The following is a 21,939-nucleotide window of genomic DNA, read 5'->3' as shown; positions in this document are numbered from 1 at the left end:
TGCCTACTGTGGTATTACCATCAAAACAGAGTGAAAGAAGCAAAATGATGAGAAACCCGACTTGTTCCTTTGCCTAGGGTGTAACTGTGCAAAATGCTCAAGACAGTCTTCATTCTGGCACACTACTCATTTGATTGCAGTCTAAACTCTGTGTCTTCACTGCTGAAGAAATGCCACCACTGCAGTCAGAGCCAACAAAAGCTCTGTATTAAGCATATCAGGAACTACGTATAAAGCTTCAGACACTAGACCCTCAAAATGGGCAGACTGTTTTGACTTTGATACCTCACCCACTGGTTTGCCCACCCACTGGTAAAGTAATGGCAATGCTCTCTCTCCCCAAATTGACTAGGTCTGCTCTGAAACTAATTCATAAATTTCTAAATGAAGCACTCCAGTAAGACAGCAATGAGTACCAAAAACATAAGATCCCTTTCCCTTCGTAATAGGGTTTGCCTATTATGCAGCACTTACAGCCAGACCACCTGACAACACTGAAGAGCTGCTCATGTAAAGTGACCCCCTTCTTCCTGAGCTGCTAAGCAAGTTCTTGCTTTGTGAGGAACAGACAGATGAGATGATGCAATTAAAGGCTTGAAAAATTCATACCCAGGAATAAACTAGAACTGTAAAGTCACCTTAGTTCTTACATTCCCTAACTTTTAAGTACATGGTTCTGCAATCTCAGTAAGGTCAATTCAACAAACAAACGAGCACTGTGTATGTAATGGACTGTGTAACACAACACCATAATTCGCTATCAAAAAGGCATTTGTGCTGTTCTGAGGAATTACTTCTGCTATGCAAGAACCTGAACCTTAAGCCTACCAATTTAGATAAAGCTCAATTCTTCCAAATGATGAAGCATATGTTCCAGTGTGTAGCGAATAGAGCCTAATCTTGCAGTCTGATGGGGTTACAGTAGAGCTTTTTTGGCATTATGTTTCCTAAAGACTCAAGCAACAATGCCAAAAATTTATACTGAAGATACAGCACTTAATCATTCTCTTCATCAATTCCTCAGCTTTGTCTTCAGCTTAGACAGGTGACAGCTCCAAATACAGATTTCAGCAGGCTTCAATACATGACGGTATCTGCCATTTCAGTTTAAACTTTTCTGTTGTTGATAACCAAATTCATAGTCTGGTCATCACCACAGTGAACAGAAGAGCATGGCAGTATCACTTAAAATTATTACACACAGCTTCTTAAAGCGTAAACTCATCCAGCTGGGGAATACATCTGTATTATACATATATTTTTTGCACTGTAGAATACAGTCAGGATCAGGCTTGCACACAGTATAAACAAAATCTGGGTGGAGAATTTTGCTTCACATCAAGACTGAAAGTTTCTATTTTAGGCACTCTGGAATATTACTGTGTACAATTAGGTTCTCCATAACATTTGCTTGGAACAGTATTTTTCTGTTTGGCAGAGGAAGTTTTTTTAAATGCTGCTCTTTTCAAACTATCTCCTGAAGGTACAAATCTACACCTTAAAGTAACAGGCTACTAGAAAAAAGCTGCAACTTATCAAAAGAATCTGGAAACAAATATTAATATAAAAAATTACATCTCAGAAGCAAACTCATACTTCTTTCTCATTCATTAGAACTTTATTTCATTCTGTCAGGTCTTGTGTATTCTCTAGATACAGACTTATACTGAAAATAGACCACCATTTCTTCTGTTTGTGAAATAACTTTAAAAAGAAGTTGCCAGAATAAAAATATGCAGTTCTACCTCTCTCGATGTTCAGATCACATGAAACCAGCAGTATATTCCAACCAACACCTCCAGAACCTGGGCAGACTTTTGATCTGCACATGCCAACCTTCAGTTTTAGCTATTTCACAAATCACAATTTAAATCAACATCCCAAACTGACTCCAAAGTCACAGAAATAATCAACTGTTCCTTCCTCACCAATGAAAAAACATTTCAGTTTCCCCTAGAATCTGACACTAGCTCTCATGTAAGCAAAGTGCCAGCATACCCATTTAGCTACTCCCAGCACATACACTTAGTTTTCCTATACAAATGTGCAATGTTTATTTCATCCCTGCTGAGGTTTCAGTTCACTCTGTATTCCACTTCAGCTATGAAGTAAAGCACCACAGTTAACTGTATACTGAAAATTAAAAGGGGATTATTGCAGAGCTGCACAGTATATCAATTAATTGCTCCAGAACAGTTATTTGTAAATTAAGTAATTATTCCAGAGCCAGCTCACAACTAGATTTATTTCACAATAGCTTGTTCTGCAACAACGTACAGTATTTAGAAGAAATGCTACAAAGCTTTCATTATCCCAAAATACCCATTCCGGAATACAAGCAGCAGTCAATTCCCTGTACATTTGTAAGAGGCTATACAGTTTGTGTGTGGTAAAAGTGTATATTAAGAACAGCTACTAGTGATGCTAATGCTGCTTTAATCAACGATTTTGATTAATGTTTTATGTAACCTGAATATTAATAATATTAATATTTGTTCTTATTAATAGTTGTGAGTAAGAAGTAAAGGTGTAAGTGCATAGCTTTGCATTTACACTTTCATTCTTTTTTTTTAAAAAAAACCCCAAAACTATTTTGGTGAAAGATACATTGAAATATTGATTTATGTGCTAGAGAGAAACAACCAGTACAGAAAACACCTCCATGCCATTCCCCTTGCACAGATCCCCATTTCCATATTCAGCCTGAATATGAAGTCCAGAGCATACTAAAATGCCAATCTGCCAACAGCATGGTGACAGTACTGGATTTGTATGCATGTTTATACTCCAACAACGTCATTTGCACGATCAAAGTTTAAATAAATTCTACAGTTTATCAACTCAAACTTTATCTATTCCCTTCTTTCCCAAACAGAACTTCCCCTTCCCCTCTTTTCTTCCTTCTAGTGTCATCCACGTTTTCCCTTTCAATTTCTCTCATTTCCTGTTTCATCTGTCCCTCCAACATTCCTACCTTTTTTGAAGACAAAAAATAGTCTAGACAAGTGAAAATACACCGTAACCAAAGCATGTCCCTTTTATCTTAGGAGTCCACCAGAAAGACTGACATGTCTGACACATGTGCTGCTTCAGTAGTCAGGTTCTTTTCTCTTAATAACCAAAAATGGACTTCACTACTGACCGACAGAGCGATAAGTGAAATACAGACTAATGAGAGAGGGTAAAGTCACCATGAGTCATCCATCAGATGCATGGAGAGACAGAAAAGGATCACATCAAGCAAAGGAAAAAAATTCTTAGTGTAGCAGGAGGTGGAAGAAGAGGTATGGAAATTGTGGAAACATGAAGATGCAGGAAGGGAGAAGACACAAGTGGAGCTACAGAGACCTGGGAAAGGCAAATACTAGCATTCCCACTAATATTGCTTAAATATGAAGACTTTGTTAAATTCAATGCTGTAATATGTATTATTTGACAGGTATTGTTGGCATCTCTTACTATACCAACACCAGTAATTGCAATGGTCTTACTAACAGGTTAAACATGCTATTAAGTAATTAAGGTTGTGAGGCCATCCACATTAAGCCGGATTATATAGCTTCAAAACTTAATGACCAATTAGTCTAATAAATGTTTATAAAATCAGTTTGTTTTGCAAATGGCATTCACAACCGATTCTATGCAGCAAAGAGACTACTTTTCATTCAGGAGAAAAAAAGCTTAGTTGGTTATTATATTCAACAAATAAGTGATGGTCCTCCAGCAAGTCACCTTCTTTTTCCTCATTATTTCTTTAGAAAGCTACATACACATATCTATTTCACAGTACACTAAAATACCATATATATTTAGAAATGAAGAGTCTCTCTAAAAAGGAACTCTCAGAAAATAAGATTTAAAGCTTCTTGTGACCCTTGCAAGCACACTGAGCAAAATGCCAATAATGCAGTAATTCTGGCTGAGGCTAACTTTCAAAGCCAATTAATCGTACTTGCATGTACAATGATGAAGACTTGTATTGTATAAGCCATTCACAAGTTAGCACCAAAATAGTTTGAATTATACTAATTTACTCAAGTGAAAAAGACATAAGGCCCTTGTTCAAGCTCATGTAAGTCTGTGGCTACATTTGATAATGAAGAAGGCCCAACTGTTTTAACACTAAGATAAGCATTTTCTCTCTTAGCAAGGGTTTATGGGGGATAAATGAACATTTGCCAAGAACTGGGCTTCTATGCCAAGCTGCTGCTTGGCTTCTACAGGTTCAAAGACACCATAAAAACATCTAAGTGGGAAGCCACACCTAGCATCCCTAAGAAACAGAGAAATTATGAAGTGATTAAAAAGCAGATTCAAAAGCAATACAAAGGTATCTCAGCTGTAACTGTTCTAGGGAACTCACTACCAAAGACAGTAGGGAATTCCAGAGTTTGGAATGACTGAAAAATACACAAACCCCACAGTTAAATCAGACTTAGCAGTAGCACCCAATTACACAGCAATGAAGACAAACACTGAAGAAAATAAGCCTTCCAAACAATTGAAATTTGGAGAAAAAGTGTCTTTGGCAAGTAAGGGGGTTGGAGGCAGCAAATTACTCCCCAACTGCCACTGATGGACTTCCTCCACTGGAACAGCTATTGTGTGCTGCCATTTACACACAGCAGGACATGATACCAGGGCAGAGCAATTCCCGTGTTCTGTCAGCACTGGAAGCAACTCATTTCCAGTATCACCTGAAGTAGATATTGTTTCCCAGTACTAGTGATCTTAAGGCTGAAAAAGCACATGTAACACGGAACTAATTCATTAGAAAAAGTCCCAACTGCCCTGTCAGAAGACCCACTTTATATCATCTGTACGTGCACTTATTAACAATAGTCAGAGCTCTCCTTCACAAAGTACATTTCACTACAAATCTGTCCACCTGCAACCTGCACACTGACATTTGACAGATGTTAAAACATCATTTAGCATTCTTGAGGTCTAGACAATATTTAATTCTTCCCCCCAAAGAAACTTTCATAAATTAGTGATATTAATAAGACTCTACTCAAGATTCCAAATGAGTTCCCACCAAAAGCTATTTCTTTGAGAATTTTTTGTCAGCAGTTCTTTGAAAATAGTTTTAGAGCTGATATTTGCAATGAAGCCTCCAAAAATTTAGGTCTTCGCTAGCCAGTTGGTATGTCAAGATCTGCATCAATCATACTAAACCACAGTCTGATGATTTTATGTGCCTTCTATCCTACAGTCACATATTTGGACACAGATCTTTTTCTAGTAAAGATTAATTTTTATTTCACATTAATGCAGTGTTTATCATCTCAGTTGTGCTGTTTAGCTTCTTAAAGTGTTATCACTGTACAAGAATAATTGTTTTGAAATTCTCTTGCTCTCAAACACAGAAATGGCTGTCTCATTGTAGCCCCAACTTACTAAAAAAACCAAAAAACACAAACTTGAAAGAAGTTAACAAAAAAAAAGGGGCACAAAAAACCCCAAATAAAAAATACAAACAAAACCCTAAAGAAACCCACCTAAACATGTTTCTTTTTCAAGCAAAGACCACATCCAAAAAACACCAACCCAACTACAGGACTTCTGAAGTTACAAAGTATTAACGAGACAGAGAACTGCTTAGGCAACTTTAGGACAGTTGGTATTTCTAGTTCCTGCTGTACCTGTATTTTGGATAACACAGCAGTAGCACCAAGAGAGCATGAACATTGTGCACCCCACATACATGCTTCAAGTCAAATCTCATTATAGCAACTACTGCCAAAAAACAAACAAAAAGCAACCTCTCTTTCTGTGACTTGATTTGACAAGAGGAGACACCTACCTCCAAATGTTAAAAAACAGGCGTAAGACTAATGAGTATCACCTGTTAGAAACAAGACGACCTGTACATAGTTTATTTTGTTTTCATTTTTATTTATTTATGCATTTAAACATGAAGGCTTAACTCCAGGATGGCTCTAACAATGCAGATACATGGCTCTAACCAAGCAAGTCAAAGCACACATATACTTTTATAATGTTTTCTTACTTCTAAATTCAGGGGGTTTTTTTGTTTTACAGAACAAGTTGGAAAAAATATTGTAAATGGAAAAAAGCATCAGATAAGAGAAAAATTAAAAACAAGTCTAGTAATAGCAGCCTTACACAAAAAAACCTCCCAGAAAAACTCCAAAAAAAATCAAAAAACACTGTGCTGCTGTTTGTATAATAGTCAAGCACATATATTAAGAAGATACAAATCAGATCTAGTTCCCTAATGAATTTTCACATGGTTTAAGACACAAGGATATTCTAATAACCTGTCTTACAGAAACAGGCAAAGTCCAATACTGCAACTGCTCGAGGCACAAAATTCAGTTAAGTTTGCAGAAATTTAATTTGTGGGGCAGCTGCAGAATCCAGTGTTACTAGTTTGCCGTATCTGAGAACTTCTACAATGCAGGAAAAGCCTGAAATGCTACTTTTACTGACGCTGAGAAAATATCAACCCTGACTAAAACGTACTCCACCCTTGTTAAAGGAAACAAATTGATTTGAGCTGAACTCTTGGCTTACATTACAGTTCTACCTAAACAAACTTCCATTTGACACACTTAGTTGATCACCAATGAAAAGCCTAAGGCTACAAAATTCCTGCACAAGGCTGTTTCCCCCTGGACACATCAGCCCTATTTTTCAACGCTGAAGCATCAGAAAGGTTCTGACACTCAAAACTATTAACATGATCACACAAACAAGCACTGTATATCCAGATTTCAGAAGCAGAGCTTTGCTAGGAAAGCACTCTAGAAACAGTAGCACGTCACTGTTCTCAAAGACACATTTAATATAAATGAATAGTGACTCCCTACCCAAGAATCTTTAGAGAGGTTCTCAATACAATTATGTAATGCTTACAACAGGCTATTTTTCCCAGCTAAACAAGGACATTCGCTCACAAAAATAAAAACATACATTTTAAATGAAGACAGTAATGACAAAATAACAGAAATGCACAAAATACCTTTTTACCCTTGGAAAGCATTATATTCTGCAAGAATATAATTCCAGAAGAGAGAAAAACTAACAGACACTAAAAAGAAGAAACGTTTTATTTTCCTCATACAAGATTTAATACAAGTTTCTCTCCATAGCACTCCTACAATAACTAAAGAACGAACTTCAGATCTTCTCTGATGGTTTGCTGCTAAAGCCTTCCTTCTGGTGCTTCAACTAGTATTAGCTATGCTGAAATCAAGCCCTTAATTTTTTCTAGACCATCTTCAACCTGGAATTCTGCTGCAGCTCTGTCCACACCATTTTTCCCTTCAATCCACTCACACGGCGCTTTTTAAGCACCCCTTTTCTTTCACATTTGTCATTATTGTCCTACATTGCTTTTTATTCCAAACACCCAGTAGCCTCAATATATTAATGAGCAAAAGTCCCTCTGTATCTACAGAGCCCCCTGAACTCATTACTCGTATCTGCATCTTGCTTACCAGCTCCTGCTGCCTCTCCTGTCTTCACAACTAGTTGCCCAACAGGGACCAAGTGAACAACTTTAGCATTTAAATTCTATCAAAACTAATGGGAGTTTTGCACACATTTTGCAAGACTCTCTTCAAAACAAGGAATTTGTCTACAAATCTAAAATAGTAATGTCGAACTGCTGAGTAGCTAACGTACGTAATGAAAGTTATTAAAAAAAATTTACTGATGGAAAGTGGTAATCCTACCTTTTGTAGGAGACTAATTCTGTTGAGGAAAAAAGCAAGGAAAGAGTTATCTTTAGGGGGATGATTTAACGAAAGGAAATTTTGCAGCATTTTATTGTCTTTGCAGAAGCCTAGTTTGAATATTGAAGACAAGAAAGAACATACTGGGCCTGTGCTGAACACAGGTTCAGCAATTCTGACTTTCCTTATTAACCCAGTAAAACGCTTAATGCTACCTACCTGAATCATCAGCTAATCTGCTGATTCTCTCCAACACAGCAATACAATCTCTCTCATCATCACTGACTTCCTTCAAAGTGTCCAGCAAACTTCGAGCCACCATTTGCCTAGTTTACAAGAAAGATTAAAAATTAGCATTATTTGTGTCCAGAAATACAGCCAAGAAGTTGAACAATCATAAAAGTTTCTTAAACCAAACAGTAAAATTTTACATAGATTCACTTTTAACTTAGTAAACTTAGTTAGTCCTGTTTTGGGAATTCTTAATTCTGTTACCTGGCATAATCCTAAAGAATTGTTAACTTTAAATGTAACATTAAAAATATCCCTTTGGTTTACAAGGATAAGAGAAACCAGCCACAAAGATGAAAAATAGTAATCATCTGCCAAGCAGGAAAAAGGAGCTGAATGTTAGCAAGTCAGTGTCAGACTTTCACCCTCACCTCTGAATTCCCTATCTTGTTCCATACAAAGCAAGACAACACCACTATTGCCAGAACAGTTTTAAACAGAATTATTATTTCATAAACAAAAGCATGAACACTCAAGTTAAAGATTTCCATACCAACAGTGACATTTAGAAGCTAAACTTCATTCAAATGCTATATAGAGCAATGGGTATATACTGTGAAAATAAAATGCACTAGTACATATGCACTTGGGACCTACATTAAGCAAAGTAGAAAATGAAACATTACAAAAATATACAAGTCAAATCAACCCAGTTACAACTTCTAATGTATGAGATTTTTTTCTGAGGATTAACTTGTCAGTGACAAGATACAGCAATATTTGGGGCTTTGTCCTCTAACGTTCTGTTGCAGCCTATGTTGCAAAACCCATCAGTTACCTAGAGAGCCCTAAACCTTAAGTTTTTAAACAATACAGCTGGCAATGTGCAGAAATCAACCTTTCTCCTCAACAACAGCCTGCAGTGCTGTAACTTTCTTTTTTCCCCACCCTCTGGGACAATGTGGGATGCACATCAGTTCAGAGAGCTAGCAGGATCATCCCAACAGCAGAATGGGCCAAGGATCAGCATCCAACATGCTGCTAGTTCTTATACTGCCCCAAAGCAATTTATAAAAATGCTGAAGCAAGAGCCAAGTGCCAGATACTTCCAGAACTGATTGACAGAATCACTGTTAGGATGTAACATAGATATAAGCACTGTTGACAAACAACGGTGCTGCAGACAAGAGCAGAAGCATAGCTAAACTTGATCATGTTCACTACAAATGGTGAACATGAGCGATTGTCACAAACTGGTAAGAAACAGATGGCAACATTCCTAGTGTATGGGGGAAGCTTGAGAACTTTACAATTCCATGCAGAGAAATACAGTAGGTTCTGATGAACTCCCAAAGCTAAGAAGACATTTCTATTTTCTAAAACTGAAAATTAATAAACATTTCACACTAACCACTTGCAAAGTTATCTTAAACTAAGCTGTTTTAACACACAGATGAACAAAATCCTCAAAAAAACAAACTGCAAAAAACTGTTTGCCTTTAACAAATTTCCTCTCCCTCACTCTTTTCAACTTGGTGGAAGTGCAACATGTCTCAGCAGAGATCTCAACACACAGTTGGAAGTTCAGCTAACAAAATCCTAATAAAGGGAAACAGACTACGTGACACACTAACCTAGAAGCAGAGTTGACTTGGTCTTTTAAAGGGCTGGACACCTCTGAAAAGAGAAGAGGAACAGATGAAACATATTTCATAAACCAGCCTGCTTGGACACATGTGTCTCCCACATATTAAACAATCTTGGAAAGCAAGAGACAAGTCAACTGACCCACTGAGTTGCTTTCAGCAAGTAAGGAATCAGAATAAACAGCACTACATCCCATCTAGCTCCTGGAGACTATGGAATAGTGCCTTGCTATGCTGGAAGTTCTGAGAAGACTCCTATCTCCTCACAGAGCTTTGTCAGCTGTATCTTGAACTGTGGTGGCTGGATCCCACATTAAGTCTTTACTAGTTCCAGGAGTTGGACAGACAGCTATGCAGAAGTAGCCAACCTGTAAGCTGAAGGCCACAAACCTTCTGCTTAAGAGGAAGAAACAAACCCACAAATACTAGCCTGAAGTAGCTATGACTTAGCTTAAATCCACTCCAAGTTAAGAAGGGACATTCAACTTTTTCCCTGGACTAAATATAGAAGATGGCCTCCACCTGCATCCAGATGGCATTTCCTTCTTTGGCTTGTAAAGGAATCAATGGATCTACTTTTACATTTAGCGGATTCTTATAAAAAGCATTATAACAAAAGGCGACAGGGCAAACTAAGCTCCCTTTAGAAAAATTAACTGTGTAAACAGCCAGTAATAGGGTAATCTCATAACTCCATCGATCCAGTGTTCTGGGAGATTATGTCCACTCATGTCCTCCAAGCATTACAGGCTCTGACCTAGGTCTGCCACTATCCTCAACAATCTGCCAAAATTATTCTTTTGCCTCTAAGGGGAAACATAGGTCACAGAGCTAAACCTACCTTGTGCATTTGCCACACGAAGGCAACTAATGCAGAATGACTTGAGCCCTACAAACTCACACTTCAACATGCTCTGCTTACTGTAGAGAAGAGTAGGCCTGGGTCCCCAGTGCCCTATCCATCTGAGCTTCCTTTTTATGCAAGCCTTGGCAATCGAGCTACAAAAAGCCTACAACAGAGGACTGCTATGAACTATCAACGCATAGTAGCACAACAGAAAGCAAGCAGTAGCTTGCCCAGCAACTTGCCAGGGAAGTACCAGGTAAGCATTTGTGAAGTTGCAACAGCTCTGAAGGATAACTTGTCTGATCTAGACACAGAAAAACCAACAAAAACAGGCAGACATAGTTCATGCTCAAGAGGCAAGGAGATACCTCCTCTGAGAAGGAAAAACAAGAGATGAAGGTTTCTTCTAAGGATAATGACATATCCTGATAAGCTGCATCCTAACGGGGAATCAGACTTTAAGTACAGACTCCTTCAAGTACATATGAACAGAAATTACTTCACCAATGTTGATGCTGACCATGTAAGTGATTTCAACAGCATACGCTCTGTTACTATACATTACTCCTGGTTATCAGGGCATGACTTGGGGCTAGGATTCATGGTTTCTTGCCATTTTCTTCCTGCCACTGGCTTGGGTTTGTGCAATGCTTGCCTCTAATGAGATACTAAGCTCCACTAAGAACTCTACCTTTACACATTCTCAGTACCAGCAGAGTTGTCTTCATTGCAAGAACTAATAGAATTGCATCTTCTTGCCCATTCTATCAGATCTCATACCTGATTCCTCCAGGTCCAAAGAGACTTTTGCTAGCTGCTATGTCTAGTGAGACTTCAAAGCAATAACCCTACAGCTGTGAACTCTCAAAGAAAATTATTTATTCACCATACATACCTTTGGTATACAACTGCCATCTAAGCAGCAATGCATCTATTTATCTGTTAAATGACTTACAGGCCAGAGAAAGGGCAGAGGTCAAAGGCTGGAGCGTAACATGCAGTATAAGCACTTCAGCTATTACGTGCAGAAGTGGAGGATAATTAGCAAAATTCAAGTTTTCACGAGAATGCAGGGGGAGAGCTTGTCTGATGGCTGAAAAACTGATAGATAGGATATCTTGTAGGCACACTTCACCACAGTTAGCAGCAGGATAAAATGGGAATAGATTACAAACACCCTGCCTTTACATCCACATGCAGGGGACAGATATTTTGAAGACTCTGCATGCATGGACATAATTAGGATTTGTAACAATGTACATCAGAAAGAGCTATAAATATCTTTGCTTGGCTCAAACCCCTTTTATATACTCCTTTGACCTTATTTGGAATCAATATTGGGAGTCTTAAGTGGTGTAATTATTGTGTACTAATCACCATCATTAGCCCTTTAAATAAATTTCTACTATAGAATATAAATGAGTTCATCTGCACAAGGAGTGCATTTAGCTAGTAAGTCAAAAAAAAAAAAAAAAAAAAAAAAAAAAAAGAGGAGAGAGGATAACTTTTTCTTCTCTCATTTTTGCAGAACTTCTAAATCAAGATTTGATGACATTTCATGTTTAACTGAGATTAGCAGTAGTAACTTAGCTTGGCACTGTTTTCCCTAAACAATCTCAGAAGGTGTTCTGAATAATCTCCCAATTTTGAAATCAACATCTTTGTACCCTTCTTAAGAAGAAAGGCTAAATACATAGAGGTACATTCAGTATTGTTGCAGTAATTAAGACTTCTTAGGGCTTTGGGAAAATTCTGTCCTTTGGTAGCTCAGCTTGTATCATTTTAATATACACTTACAAGATAAACTTTCTCAATCTATATTGTTAAGTAATTTATTTGATAAGCACATATCTGCCAATCTGTGCACAAAGAAACCTCATGGTTGGACATTTGTTTCAGTTTTACTAAATTTTAGTTTTTGACATACAGTGGGCTCAGAAATACTGGAACATGAGAACAGAGGAAAGGAGAGTTACAGATTAGGAGAAATAACCTAGTTTATCCTGAACTGATGAGAAGTGCCTTAGTCAGAATGAACACCACTAGTTTCACATGTACGGCTTTGGTATGAGTTTGGCATTTCCTTACTGTCAGTACTCAACAGATATCCCAAAAAGATCAAGTTTACACCAGGCTAAGGCTGCATAGACAGAAGGAAAGTGAATGGGGAAAAAAAAAAAAAATCCTGCAGATGTAGATAACCAAATACTCTATTAACCTGCTGGTTATAATCTGATCATGGTAAATTAAAATAAGGCAAGGTAATTTCTTACACTTCAGGAACATCTTGATAAGATTCTCAACATACAACCATACATACTGTCTTAGGTTTTTGACATGCATCACAACACAGAGGGATGAAAACAGCATTCTTCTGTTTTAGTGGGAATACCTTCTGCATGCAAGTCCTAGTTTTTAAATACACAGTGAAGTTATGTTCCTGACTCTACAAAAGGGAGTGGAAAACCAGAAAGGTTTATGGTATAGCCCTGATACATCTAAGAAATTGTTACCCTTAATTCCTTAGAAATAAATTGATTTCTCAGTTCCCAAAACAGGGCATATACTCTAAAACAGACATGTAAACCCAAAGTTTATATTGTAACTGTTGGAGTCAGGAATCAGACAACCACATTAAAATAATTCATTGTCACATGTGGTACAGTCTGCTTTCTGATGCCAATCTCTTCCACCTAGAGTCTAGAAAGCAAGAAGGCTACCTTCTACAGACCATATCAGAAACCACATGTCTGTGCCTTGAAGTCAGAGGAGCATATCTTTTAGCCAAAAAAGACAAGTTACCCAGAATGCTTTAGGTCAAATCTTTAGCTACACTGTAGATAGCCAAAGTGCTACTGATAAACTGTATGTGAGTACACACCCCTACGCTTAATCCCGCTTTGAGATCCAATATATCCTCAGTTACTGCTGAATGCTGTTCTATGAGTATTTTGAAGTTAAGCTTTTTTTAAAAAGCTATTTCAAAAGACATCAGGTATTCTCCCAAGGGAAAAGCAAAGTCATACTTCAGAACACAAAGGAGCATGGCAAGAGGATAGCTTTAAAATATCAACACTGATATGTAGGTATAGTCCTGATAACCAAGACTGATCATACTGATGAATGAGAGTCTGCTGCCAAGATCTGCTTTGGTTTGAAGAGAAAGGGCAACAATTCCTCAAAAAGTAGGCTGATCAGAAGGAAGGGTCTGTTGTTCAGGAACTGCCTCACTATTAGAACAGATCTACTGGTGCATGTTGCATACTTCTGAGCCTTCTTAATGAGGAATGGAAGCAAGTTAATGGCAATAAAGCTCAGGAAAACCCACAAAGCATTTTTAAAATTAAGACAGAAGCTACAGTCCAATCTGCACCAGCAATTGGTTTTCAAAGCAAACAGCAAAAGCTAGTCTTCATCCATGTATGCATGCACAGAAACCAGTGCTACCAGACACAAGGAGACCTTGTGTTTCAGGGCAATATCTTGGCTTTCTGCTCGGCATCTACTCTTGCTGCAATATGATATTGGATTATTAAGGCATATGCCAGAGATGCTTCTCAAATCTGGTCTGGAGGCTGCCTCTTCATTAATTAAACCACAGTCCCACTTCCCTTGGTCTTCAGATACAAGATGGGGTCTTTTATTCTAATACGTGTCAGGCTCCACTCCATTCTCATAGACTAAGACAACATCTGTGGTGTTGATCAGCAACACTTAAAAGAGTGAGGATGTAGACAGTAACATGCCAAAAATTGTCATATAGCAACTCCTTTCACCATTTCTAAAGCTGTTAAAGGATTCCCTACCTCGCTCTTTTTTCAGTTCATCCTGTCAAAAATCATACATATTTAAAAGCAATTCTTATTTGCAAGTTCCAAATTATGATCTGCTAAAACTTCTTAGGATGTAGACATAGATCCATTTCCATCTCAGAGCAACTGGCCTGGGCCTTCAGACACCAGCTGAGAAATCATGAGTGCTCAAGGAATTGACTCAAAGGAGACTAGGCTTTTGTAGCAATTATTAAAAATCACTTAATTCTGTATAATCACACAATGCAAATATGATACATATGTAGATGACTAACCAGATAGAAGATTATAATAGTAACAAAACACAAAGAGAAATAATATTAAAATGAAATTTAAAGATAAAAAAAAAAAAACACGCTAAAAGCAAATTCATCCATTTAAGAAAAAAAAATTTAAAAATCTTACCCTAATTTACCCAGGTTTCAATTATTATGTTTCAAGGGTTTGAGCATCTACAATTTGAAGCTTCCACAAAAATGCAGGTTCAAGGTCACAAAAACAACCAAAACATTAACAACTCATTCATAATATAATGTTAAACTACACATAAGTAATTGGATGTGAATATACCATACTAAGATATATAAATCAGAATACATTTAAACTGCTTATTCTTACCTTTTCCCTATGAAATGTTCCGGTTTGTCTATCTAGGAAAAATCTCTCCAATTATTCCTGAGACTGACTAATGCTGAACCATCACTAACTGTCTGCAATAGTTACTCGCTGTCACTGTAAGTGATATGACTGCTGCTTACATTCTATCACTACTGGCTATCGTATGCTATATCCCATATTTTCTTATGCTACATAACACAGTAGGCCTACAAAGAGAGCTAGAATTAAACAACAAAAAAAAAAAAAAAAAAAAAAAAACAACAAACAAGCAAACACAAAAAAATTCCAGGGAAAACTTGCTACTCCACCCATCTTCCCCTGCAGAAAAGCACAGGCAAGCACAGTATGCATAAAAGCTGGACAGTGTTATCACAGAGATTTCAGGCTTATGCATGCCCCACAACCCATGCAATCCATACTGAGAACTTGGAGAGAGTTTTTCTTAAGGAGGCAAGTAAATATTAGGACCACTATTCATGTTTAAAATTCAAGTTCACTCAACTTGAGTTTCTGAGTTTGTTCTCCTCTGTACTGGCTTTTACTACAAAATTGTCACTTATAGCCCCTTAAAGGCTTCTCTTTCCTCCCTCCCCATGAAAAGCCAAACACAAAAAAAACTCTCTCCTGGTTGAAAAATTGATTTCATCTCAAATTGTAAAAAACTCTGGATTGCAGGAAAACAGAAAACTTCGAAATCAGGCATCTCTGAACTAATTTATGTGTACAGATTTAAATAAGAGAAACCATTCTATAATTGTTAGCTTCAGTGCAATCAGAATGAAAACCTTCCAAATGGGATATGTTCATACATGTAATACAGAATTTTAAGTGCACTTCACGTGACTAAAGTTAAGCACAGGGCTACATTCCTGCAGAACTCTCAGATCACAAACAACCAAAGAGAGACTAACCTACATGGAGGTTGATCATAGACTTATCTTCTGCATACTACTGAAGAATTCAACATAAAGGCAAATACGCTTTATTAAATATTTACTTGGAATCCAAACTAAACTAAACTAAAACACCAGAAAACCTCAACCTTAACATATTTTATGCATTTCTGTGATCTTGTAACTGTTTACAGCTACAATTAAATTAAATGCTGGTTTTGAATTTCTTCTGTTGCAGAGTACCTGTGTGCAGGGATGGGGTAGGGGGGTATGTAACATACTTCAGACAGAAAATACCTGTGCTTTTAAATGAAAAAGCTAGCTCAGTGGCATTACAGAAATAAAAAGGGGGAAATGCAGACCACAGTATTAACTGGACAAGACTTTCTTTTTTTTTTTATTTTCAATAACCAGAAGCAGCAACACCCAAACTGTAAACTGTGGATGAGGATGATCCTGAAGAACACTTCTTGAGTTCCTCTGGCAATACAGTGCTGTTCATTATCCTCCCCTGACCTTCCAAGAAGTATTTTCTATAAAGTCACTTTCCACAGAGAGTTAGGGATACAGTTTACTGTTATATTCCATTATATTCCTGTGTCAACAGGAAAGTTAGCATCCACAAAAAAAACCCTAAGACTATGTGGTCCAATTAATGAAAAGGTTCACGAAGTCCTGAACTAGAGTTGCTTAAAAGATAAGTTCACATTTTTCTGTTATCATTAATCTTTCTGTAAGTAGGAGTATCAGAAAACAGAAGGAAGAATGAAGAATTTTGTGAAGCTGTTGGATTTTTTCAATTATTTGTATTTCAAGGAAATTAACTTTAAGCAGATTTGAATCAGATGAATAGTTTACATACTGTTAGCCAGATGGGACATTTAAAAAGCATACCTGTTAAATATGTTCTCACTTGCAGCGTACTTGTCCAGTCTTCCCAAAGGCGTCAACATTTCATCTTGTGAGACAAAGTCCAGGGCTGAAGGTATAATAATCACATCAGACTCTGAGCTGTAGTCATCCACACCAACTATCAGAGACATCAGAAATATTCCTTATAATCACGATAGTTTAACACTAAAATGATGTCTGTTGTTGGTCTGTAATACAGAAGTCTAGGCAAGATCCCACTGACCACATATTTACTCACTGCTCTATGTCATTACCCCTAGCTTTCTGCAACCCTCATAAAGCCTCTCCTATACAAGAGTGATTGATGATGTATAAATTGGACTAAATGGATTCTAGAGTAATTTTCTCTAAATTTCCACATATTAAGTTTCACTAAACATCCAAGGTTCATATTTTTAGCTGACAAACAGTATTTTTATACCTTATATTTTTACCAAGCAAATAACTTTTAAATAATTCTAAAGGCAGCTTTTTGAGGATGTATAGACTAAAGTCATAGCTACAATTAACCCAGAGATAAAAAGTTTATACATCATCATCTAAAAGAACAACAAAAAAGGGGTTTTTTTAAAGAAAATAATTTAAATTAATAAGTATGTTAGAAATTTCAGATGTGTATTGCTATATGCAACTACCAAATAAAATAGGTATAACTCACCTACTGCATAATTATTAACCTGTGTATCAATAGGGAACTTTATATAAACAGACACCTTTACCAACAAGGAACCACAATGAAGTGGAAAAGGGGTCCATCCCTACTCTGCAGAACTGCTTGAAAAATTAGGATTTGAACTACAAACTCTTTTAGCTTCTATATGATGTCTAAACTGCTCAAAAACTCAGTCCCATAACAAATACACACCTTAGCCTGCAAATGCAATCATTTAGTTGCAAGAACTACCCCAGGTCACCCGCTTTACTCCTGAAAATACAACACTACAGTATACTACAACTATTCTTCAGCCTAGCCAAGTTTCTCTGAAAAGCCTTTTGAAAACTGGCAAATAGAGATTGATAGAAGACAAAAGAGATCTGTAAGTCCAACAATGATTTTTTTTTTAAGTGAACTCTATAAAGGAAAGAAGGAAGATTATACTCCTCTTACCTTCCATACAATTCTGGTAACATGTTACATAAATTGGTTATCAGATATTGCATCATTACCTTGAACATTCAAAAAATACACAAGTAGCTACCATTTTCTTAATGTCTTCCTTAACGTATTTCTAATGGCAAAAGATTTAACACCAAACTTCTCTAGAAGAGTAATATTAGACCTAAACTGAGTTAACAGCATTCCTTTGCCAATAAACTAATTCTCCCATTTTCTAGGTAGAGAATAGATTGTTTAATTGGTCATAAATAAATCCCATTCCTGAAAGAGGGTCCAAATTCTGCAGTTGCTGCTAGGACATCAAATCCTTGCCAGAAATCTAACGAAACGATGAGAAAAGAGCAAGTCCATAAGAAGAATCTGGGAGATAGGGGCAAGAAAAAAAGTGTCCAAGGAGCTGCGAGTCAAAGCAGATGGTAGAGCTATTTGGGTAGAGGAAATAGTGTTCTTGCATATGCCTAAGGTAGAGGATAACAAACCGTGGGAGTGAGGAAGGGAAGACTTGAAAGGTCAGCTGCAGAAAGTTATTGCTAAGCTTAGCAACACCAGGTTTACACAACTGTTTCAAACCTGTGTTTTGTTTGAATTTGTGGGGTTGGTTGGGGTTCTTTTGGTTTGTTTTGGGTCTTTTGCAAGAGTCAGCTTTATTTTCACAGGAAAGGTTGGAGGGAAGGTAAAAATTCACTCAATGCAAGGAAGGATTTTATGACAGGTTTACAAGGAACAGGCTACATCCTTTGACAAGTTTATAGGCCTTTAATTTAACCCACTGATCCAACTGAAACCAGAGGTTTTCCTATTATGCCATGCACCTTTCTCACACAGACTAGTCTTTTTAGACTAGACTATTTTAGTTGAAGGTAACTACAATGATCATCTAGTCCAACTGCCTGACTATTTCAGAGCTAACCAAAAGTCAAAGCATGTTATTAATAAGGGTATTGCCCAAATGCCTCAAACACTGACAGGCTTGGGGCATCGACCACCTCTCTAGAATGCCTGTTCCAGCGTTTGACCACCTTCTCAGTAAAGAAATGCTTCCTAATGTCCAGTCTAAACTTGCCCTGATGGACACAGCTTTTAACTGTTCCCATGTGTCCTGTCACTGGATACCAGGGAGAAGAGATCAGCACCTCCCTCTTCACATCCCCTCCTCAGGAAGCTGCAGAGAGCAATGAGGTCACCCCTCAGCCTCCTTCTCTCCAAACTAGACAAGCCTGAAGCCCTCAGCTGCTCCTCAGAGGAACATTTTATCTATGCAAGCTCCTACCAGAGGACAGAGGACTCAAGACATACTTCGCAGCAACAAACACATTCTGCAGCATCCACACATGAAGTTACAGAGATACTCCTCATTTCAGGAAGTTAATTGGATTGGGGTTTTTTTGCATCATTATAATTGCACCCTTCACTAGGGAGCCAAACCACTGCACTCAGATCAATTTCTAAACTACAGGACTTCAATTAATACAGTTAGGTTGTGACATAATCAACTGGGGAGAAAAAACATCACACTAATATTCAGTGAAATTAATTTTGTGACAGGGTCCTACTTTCCTATTTTCAAGTCTCCTGATCATGCTACAAATTTCAAAGCATAAACTGAAGAAACTATGTCAAAATACCAACATAATTACCATCACCAATTATTTTTATTTAGCCAAATACACAAATTATATAAAAAAAATGCTGACCGTTAAACCAACGACCACTAGTTTTAATTAATTTCTCTCCTCCGAACCTCAACTTTACATTCCTTGTTCCTCTCTTTGCCCACTACATTTATTCTCTCCTAATGCTCCTACGGTGAGTGGTCCAATGTAGATGACATCTTGGACGGAACATGGTGACTGCTCACTTTATGTCTTAACACATAAAAATGGACCAAAGTTGACCAGATGTCTGATGCTTCTGATTCAGTGAACTGAATGCTCTAATTTTTGCCTCATGAAACCAGTTAAGTCAACCAAACTGCTAAATTCATTCTATACCAGATGTAAATACCAATGATAAAAGTGAGCAGCTGCTTACAACTTATATCTCTGATGTCTCCTACTAGTTCAAACAGAAAGTGAGGTGTGCGGATTTGACCCTGCTGTGTTTGTGCATTGTAAAATTAACTTCAGCACTACACTGGACGTGATGTGCCTCTGCTACTTATGCTGAGCAATATTATATATACCAGTATCTCAGCTCCTAGTCACAACAGAGATCATTCAAATGGCAGCATCCTGATAAACACACCACTACCACCAACAGGGAAGAGAGGGGTGATAAAAATCAATCAGTAACAGAACTATGAAGTGTTCATGTAAAGTAGATAGTTATCTTACACATACATTTTCACTTTCAACATCAAGACACCAATCCAAGTGAAGAGGCAACAGTCCAGTAGAATTCCCATTCTAAAAAAGCCCCTCAAGTGGATGTTTGTCTTTAACTTGCCTCAAATATGATTCGCCAACAATCTAACCACTCATCTAAAATGCATAAAGAGCATACTTTGCATTATTTATTAAACCAAGTCACTTTGACATTCCCTACATTTGAAAGGTTATTCCAAAAAAGCTATCAAAAAGTCTGTTAACCGAGTACTGCCTCTTCAGCCCTCCTCTGCTTTCCACTCAACTTCGAGCACTTGTCCAAGTACCACAGGTCCTTTTGTAAATTTTACAAATGCAAGAAACACCCCTGAACCCAAGTGTACTGGTTTTGGCTGGGACAGTTAAAATTCTTCACAGCAGCTTGTACGGGGCTATTTTGTGCACCTCCAACCTACTCAGTGGCAGGGCAGCGTAAGAAGTAGGAAAGGCCTTGACAGAGCATAAGCACTGTTCAGCAGTAACTAAAACATCTCTCTTAGAAACACTAGTTTCAGTGCAAATCCAAAACATAGCTCCAGATGCCTGATCATCTCTGCAGACCTCCTCTGGACCTGCTCCAACAGGTCCAAGCCCTTCTTATGTTGGAGATCCCAAAGCAGGACACAGCACTCCAGGTGGGGGTCTCATAAGAGCAGAGCAGAGGGGGAAAATCACCTCCCTCAATTAGCTGGCCATGCTGCTCTTGATGCAGCCCAGAATACGGTTGGCTTTCTGGGCTGCAAGCACATATTGCTGGGTCATGTTGAGTTTCTTGCCAACCAAAACCCCAAGTCCTTCTTTGCAGGGCTGCTCTCAATCCACTCATCACCCAGCCTGTATTTGTGTTTGGGATTGCCCTGACCCACATGCAGGACCTTGCACTTGGCCATGCTGAACTCCGTGAGGTTTGCACAGGCCCTCCTCTCAAGCCTGTCCAGGTCCCTCTGGATGGCATCCCTTCCCTCCAGCATGTCAACCAAACCACACAGCTTAATACTATTGGTAAACTTGCTGAGGGTGCACTCAATCCCACTGTCCATGTCACCAACAAAGACCACACGGTCCCAACATTGACCCCTGAGGAATGTCACTCATCACTGTTTTCCACTTGGACATCGAATTAACAACCACATCTTCTTGAGTGCAAGAATTCAGCCAACTCCTTTATCCATCCACCAAATGGTCCATCTGTCAATCCATGTCTCTCCAATTTAGAGGCAAGGATGTAATATGGGACAGTGTCAAGTGCTTTGTACAACTCCAAGTAGATGATGTAATTTGCTCTTTCCTTCTCCACCAACACTGTAACCCTGTTGTAAAAGGCCACCAAATCTGTTCAGGCACAATTTGCACTCGGTGAAGCCATGTTGGCTGTCACCAATCAACTCATTTTCCATGTGCCTTAACTCAGTTTCCATGAGAGTATCTACTCCATAACCTTGCCAGGCACAGAGGTAAGACTGACTGGCCTATAGTTCCCCAGGTCTTCCGTTTTTCCCATTTTAAAAATGGGGGTTGTTTCCCCTTTTCCAGTCAGGGGGAACTTCACACAACTGCCATGACTTCTCAAATATGATGGGTAGTGGCTTAGCTACTTCATCCGCCAGTTCCCTCAGGACATGCAGATGCATCTCTTCAGGTCCCATGGACTTGTGCACCTTCAGGTTCCTTAGATGGTTTCAAACCTGATCTTCTCCTACAGCGGATGGTTCTTCATTTCTCCCTGTCTCTACCTTTGTCTTCTGCGATTTGGGCAGTGTAGCTGGAGCACTTGCCAGTGAAGGCTGGAGGCGGGGG

General features: G+C 38.2%; 1 protein-coding gene across 3 annotated transcripts in view; it reads right to left on the bottom strand.

Moving 5' to 3' along the window:
• The window catches only part of PPP4R1 (protein phosphatase 4 regulatory subunit 1), a 66,153-nt gene that overhangs the window by 34,435 nt on the left and 9,779 nt on the right, over positions 1–21,939 (bottom strand). Inside the window, exons 2-3 of one of the 3 annotated variants that reach the window (XM_026842387.1) lie at positions 16,645–16,780; positions 7,923–8,029 (exon numbers count right to left, since the gene is read on the bottom strand). In XM_026842387.1, coding sequence (XP_026698188.1) covers positions 7,923–8,029; positions 16,645–16,703 — 166 coding nt within the window. In that variant the 5' untranslated portion in view covers positions 16,704–16,780. Of the gene's footprint in view, positions 1–7,922; positions 8,030–16,644; positions 16,781–21,939 lie in introns of those variants that run through there. The other 2 variants (XM_026842388.1, XM_026842390.1) reach the window with 2 other exon arrangements.

The sequence above is a fragment of the Athene cunicularia genome, assembly GCF_003259725.1.
Source record: "Athene cunicularia isolate RWA chromosome 2 unlocalized genomic scaffold, athCun1 chr2_part1, whole genome shotgun sequence".
NCBI classification, from domain to species: Eukaryota; Metazoa; Chordata; class Aves; order Strigiformes; family Strigidae; genus Athene; species Athene cunicularia.
Note: the sequence above shows the minus strand (reverse complement) of the source record. Positions and strands in the feature narration are given on the sequence as shown.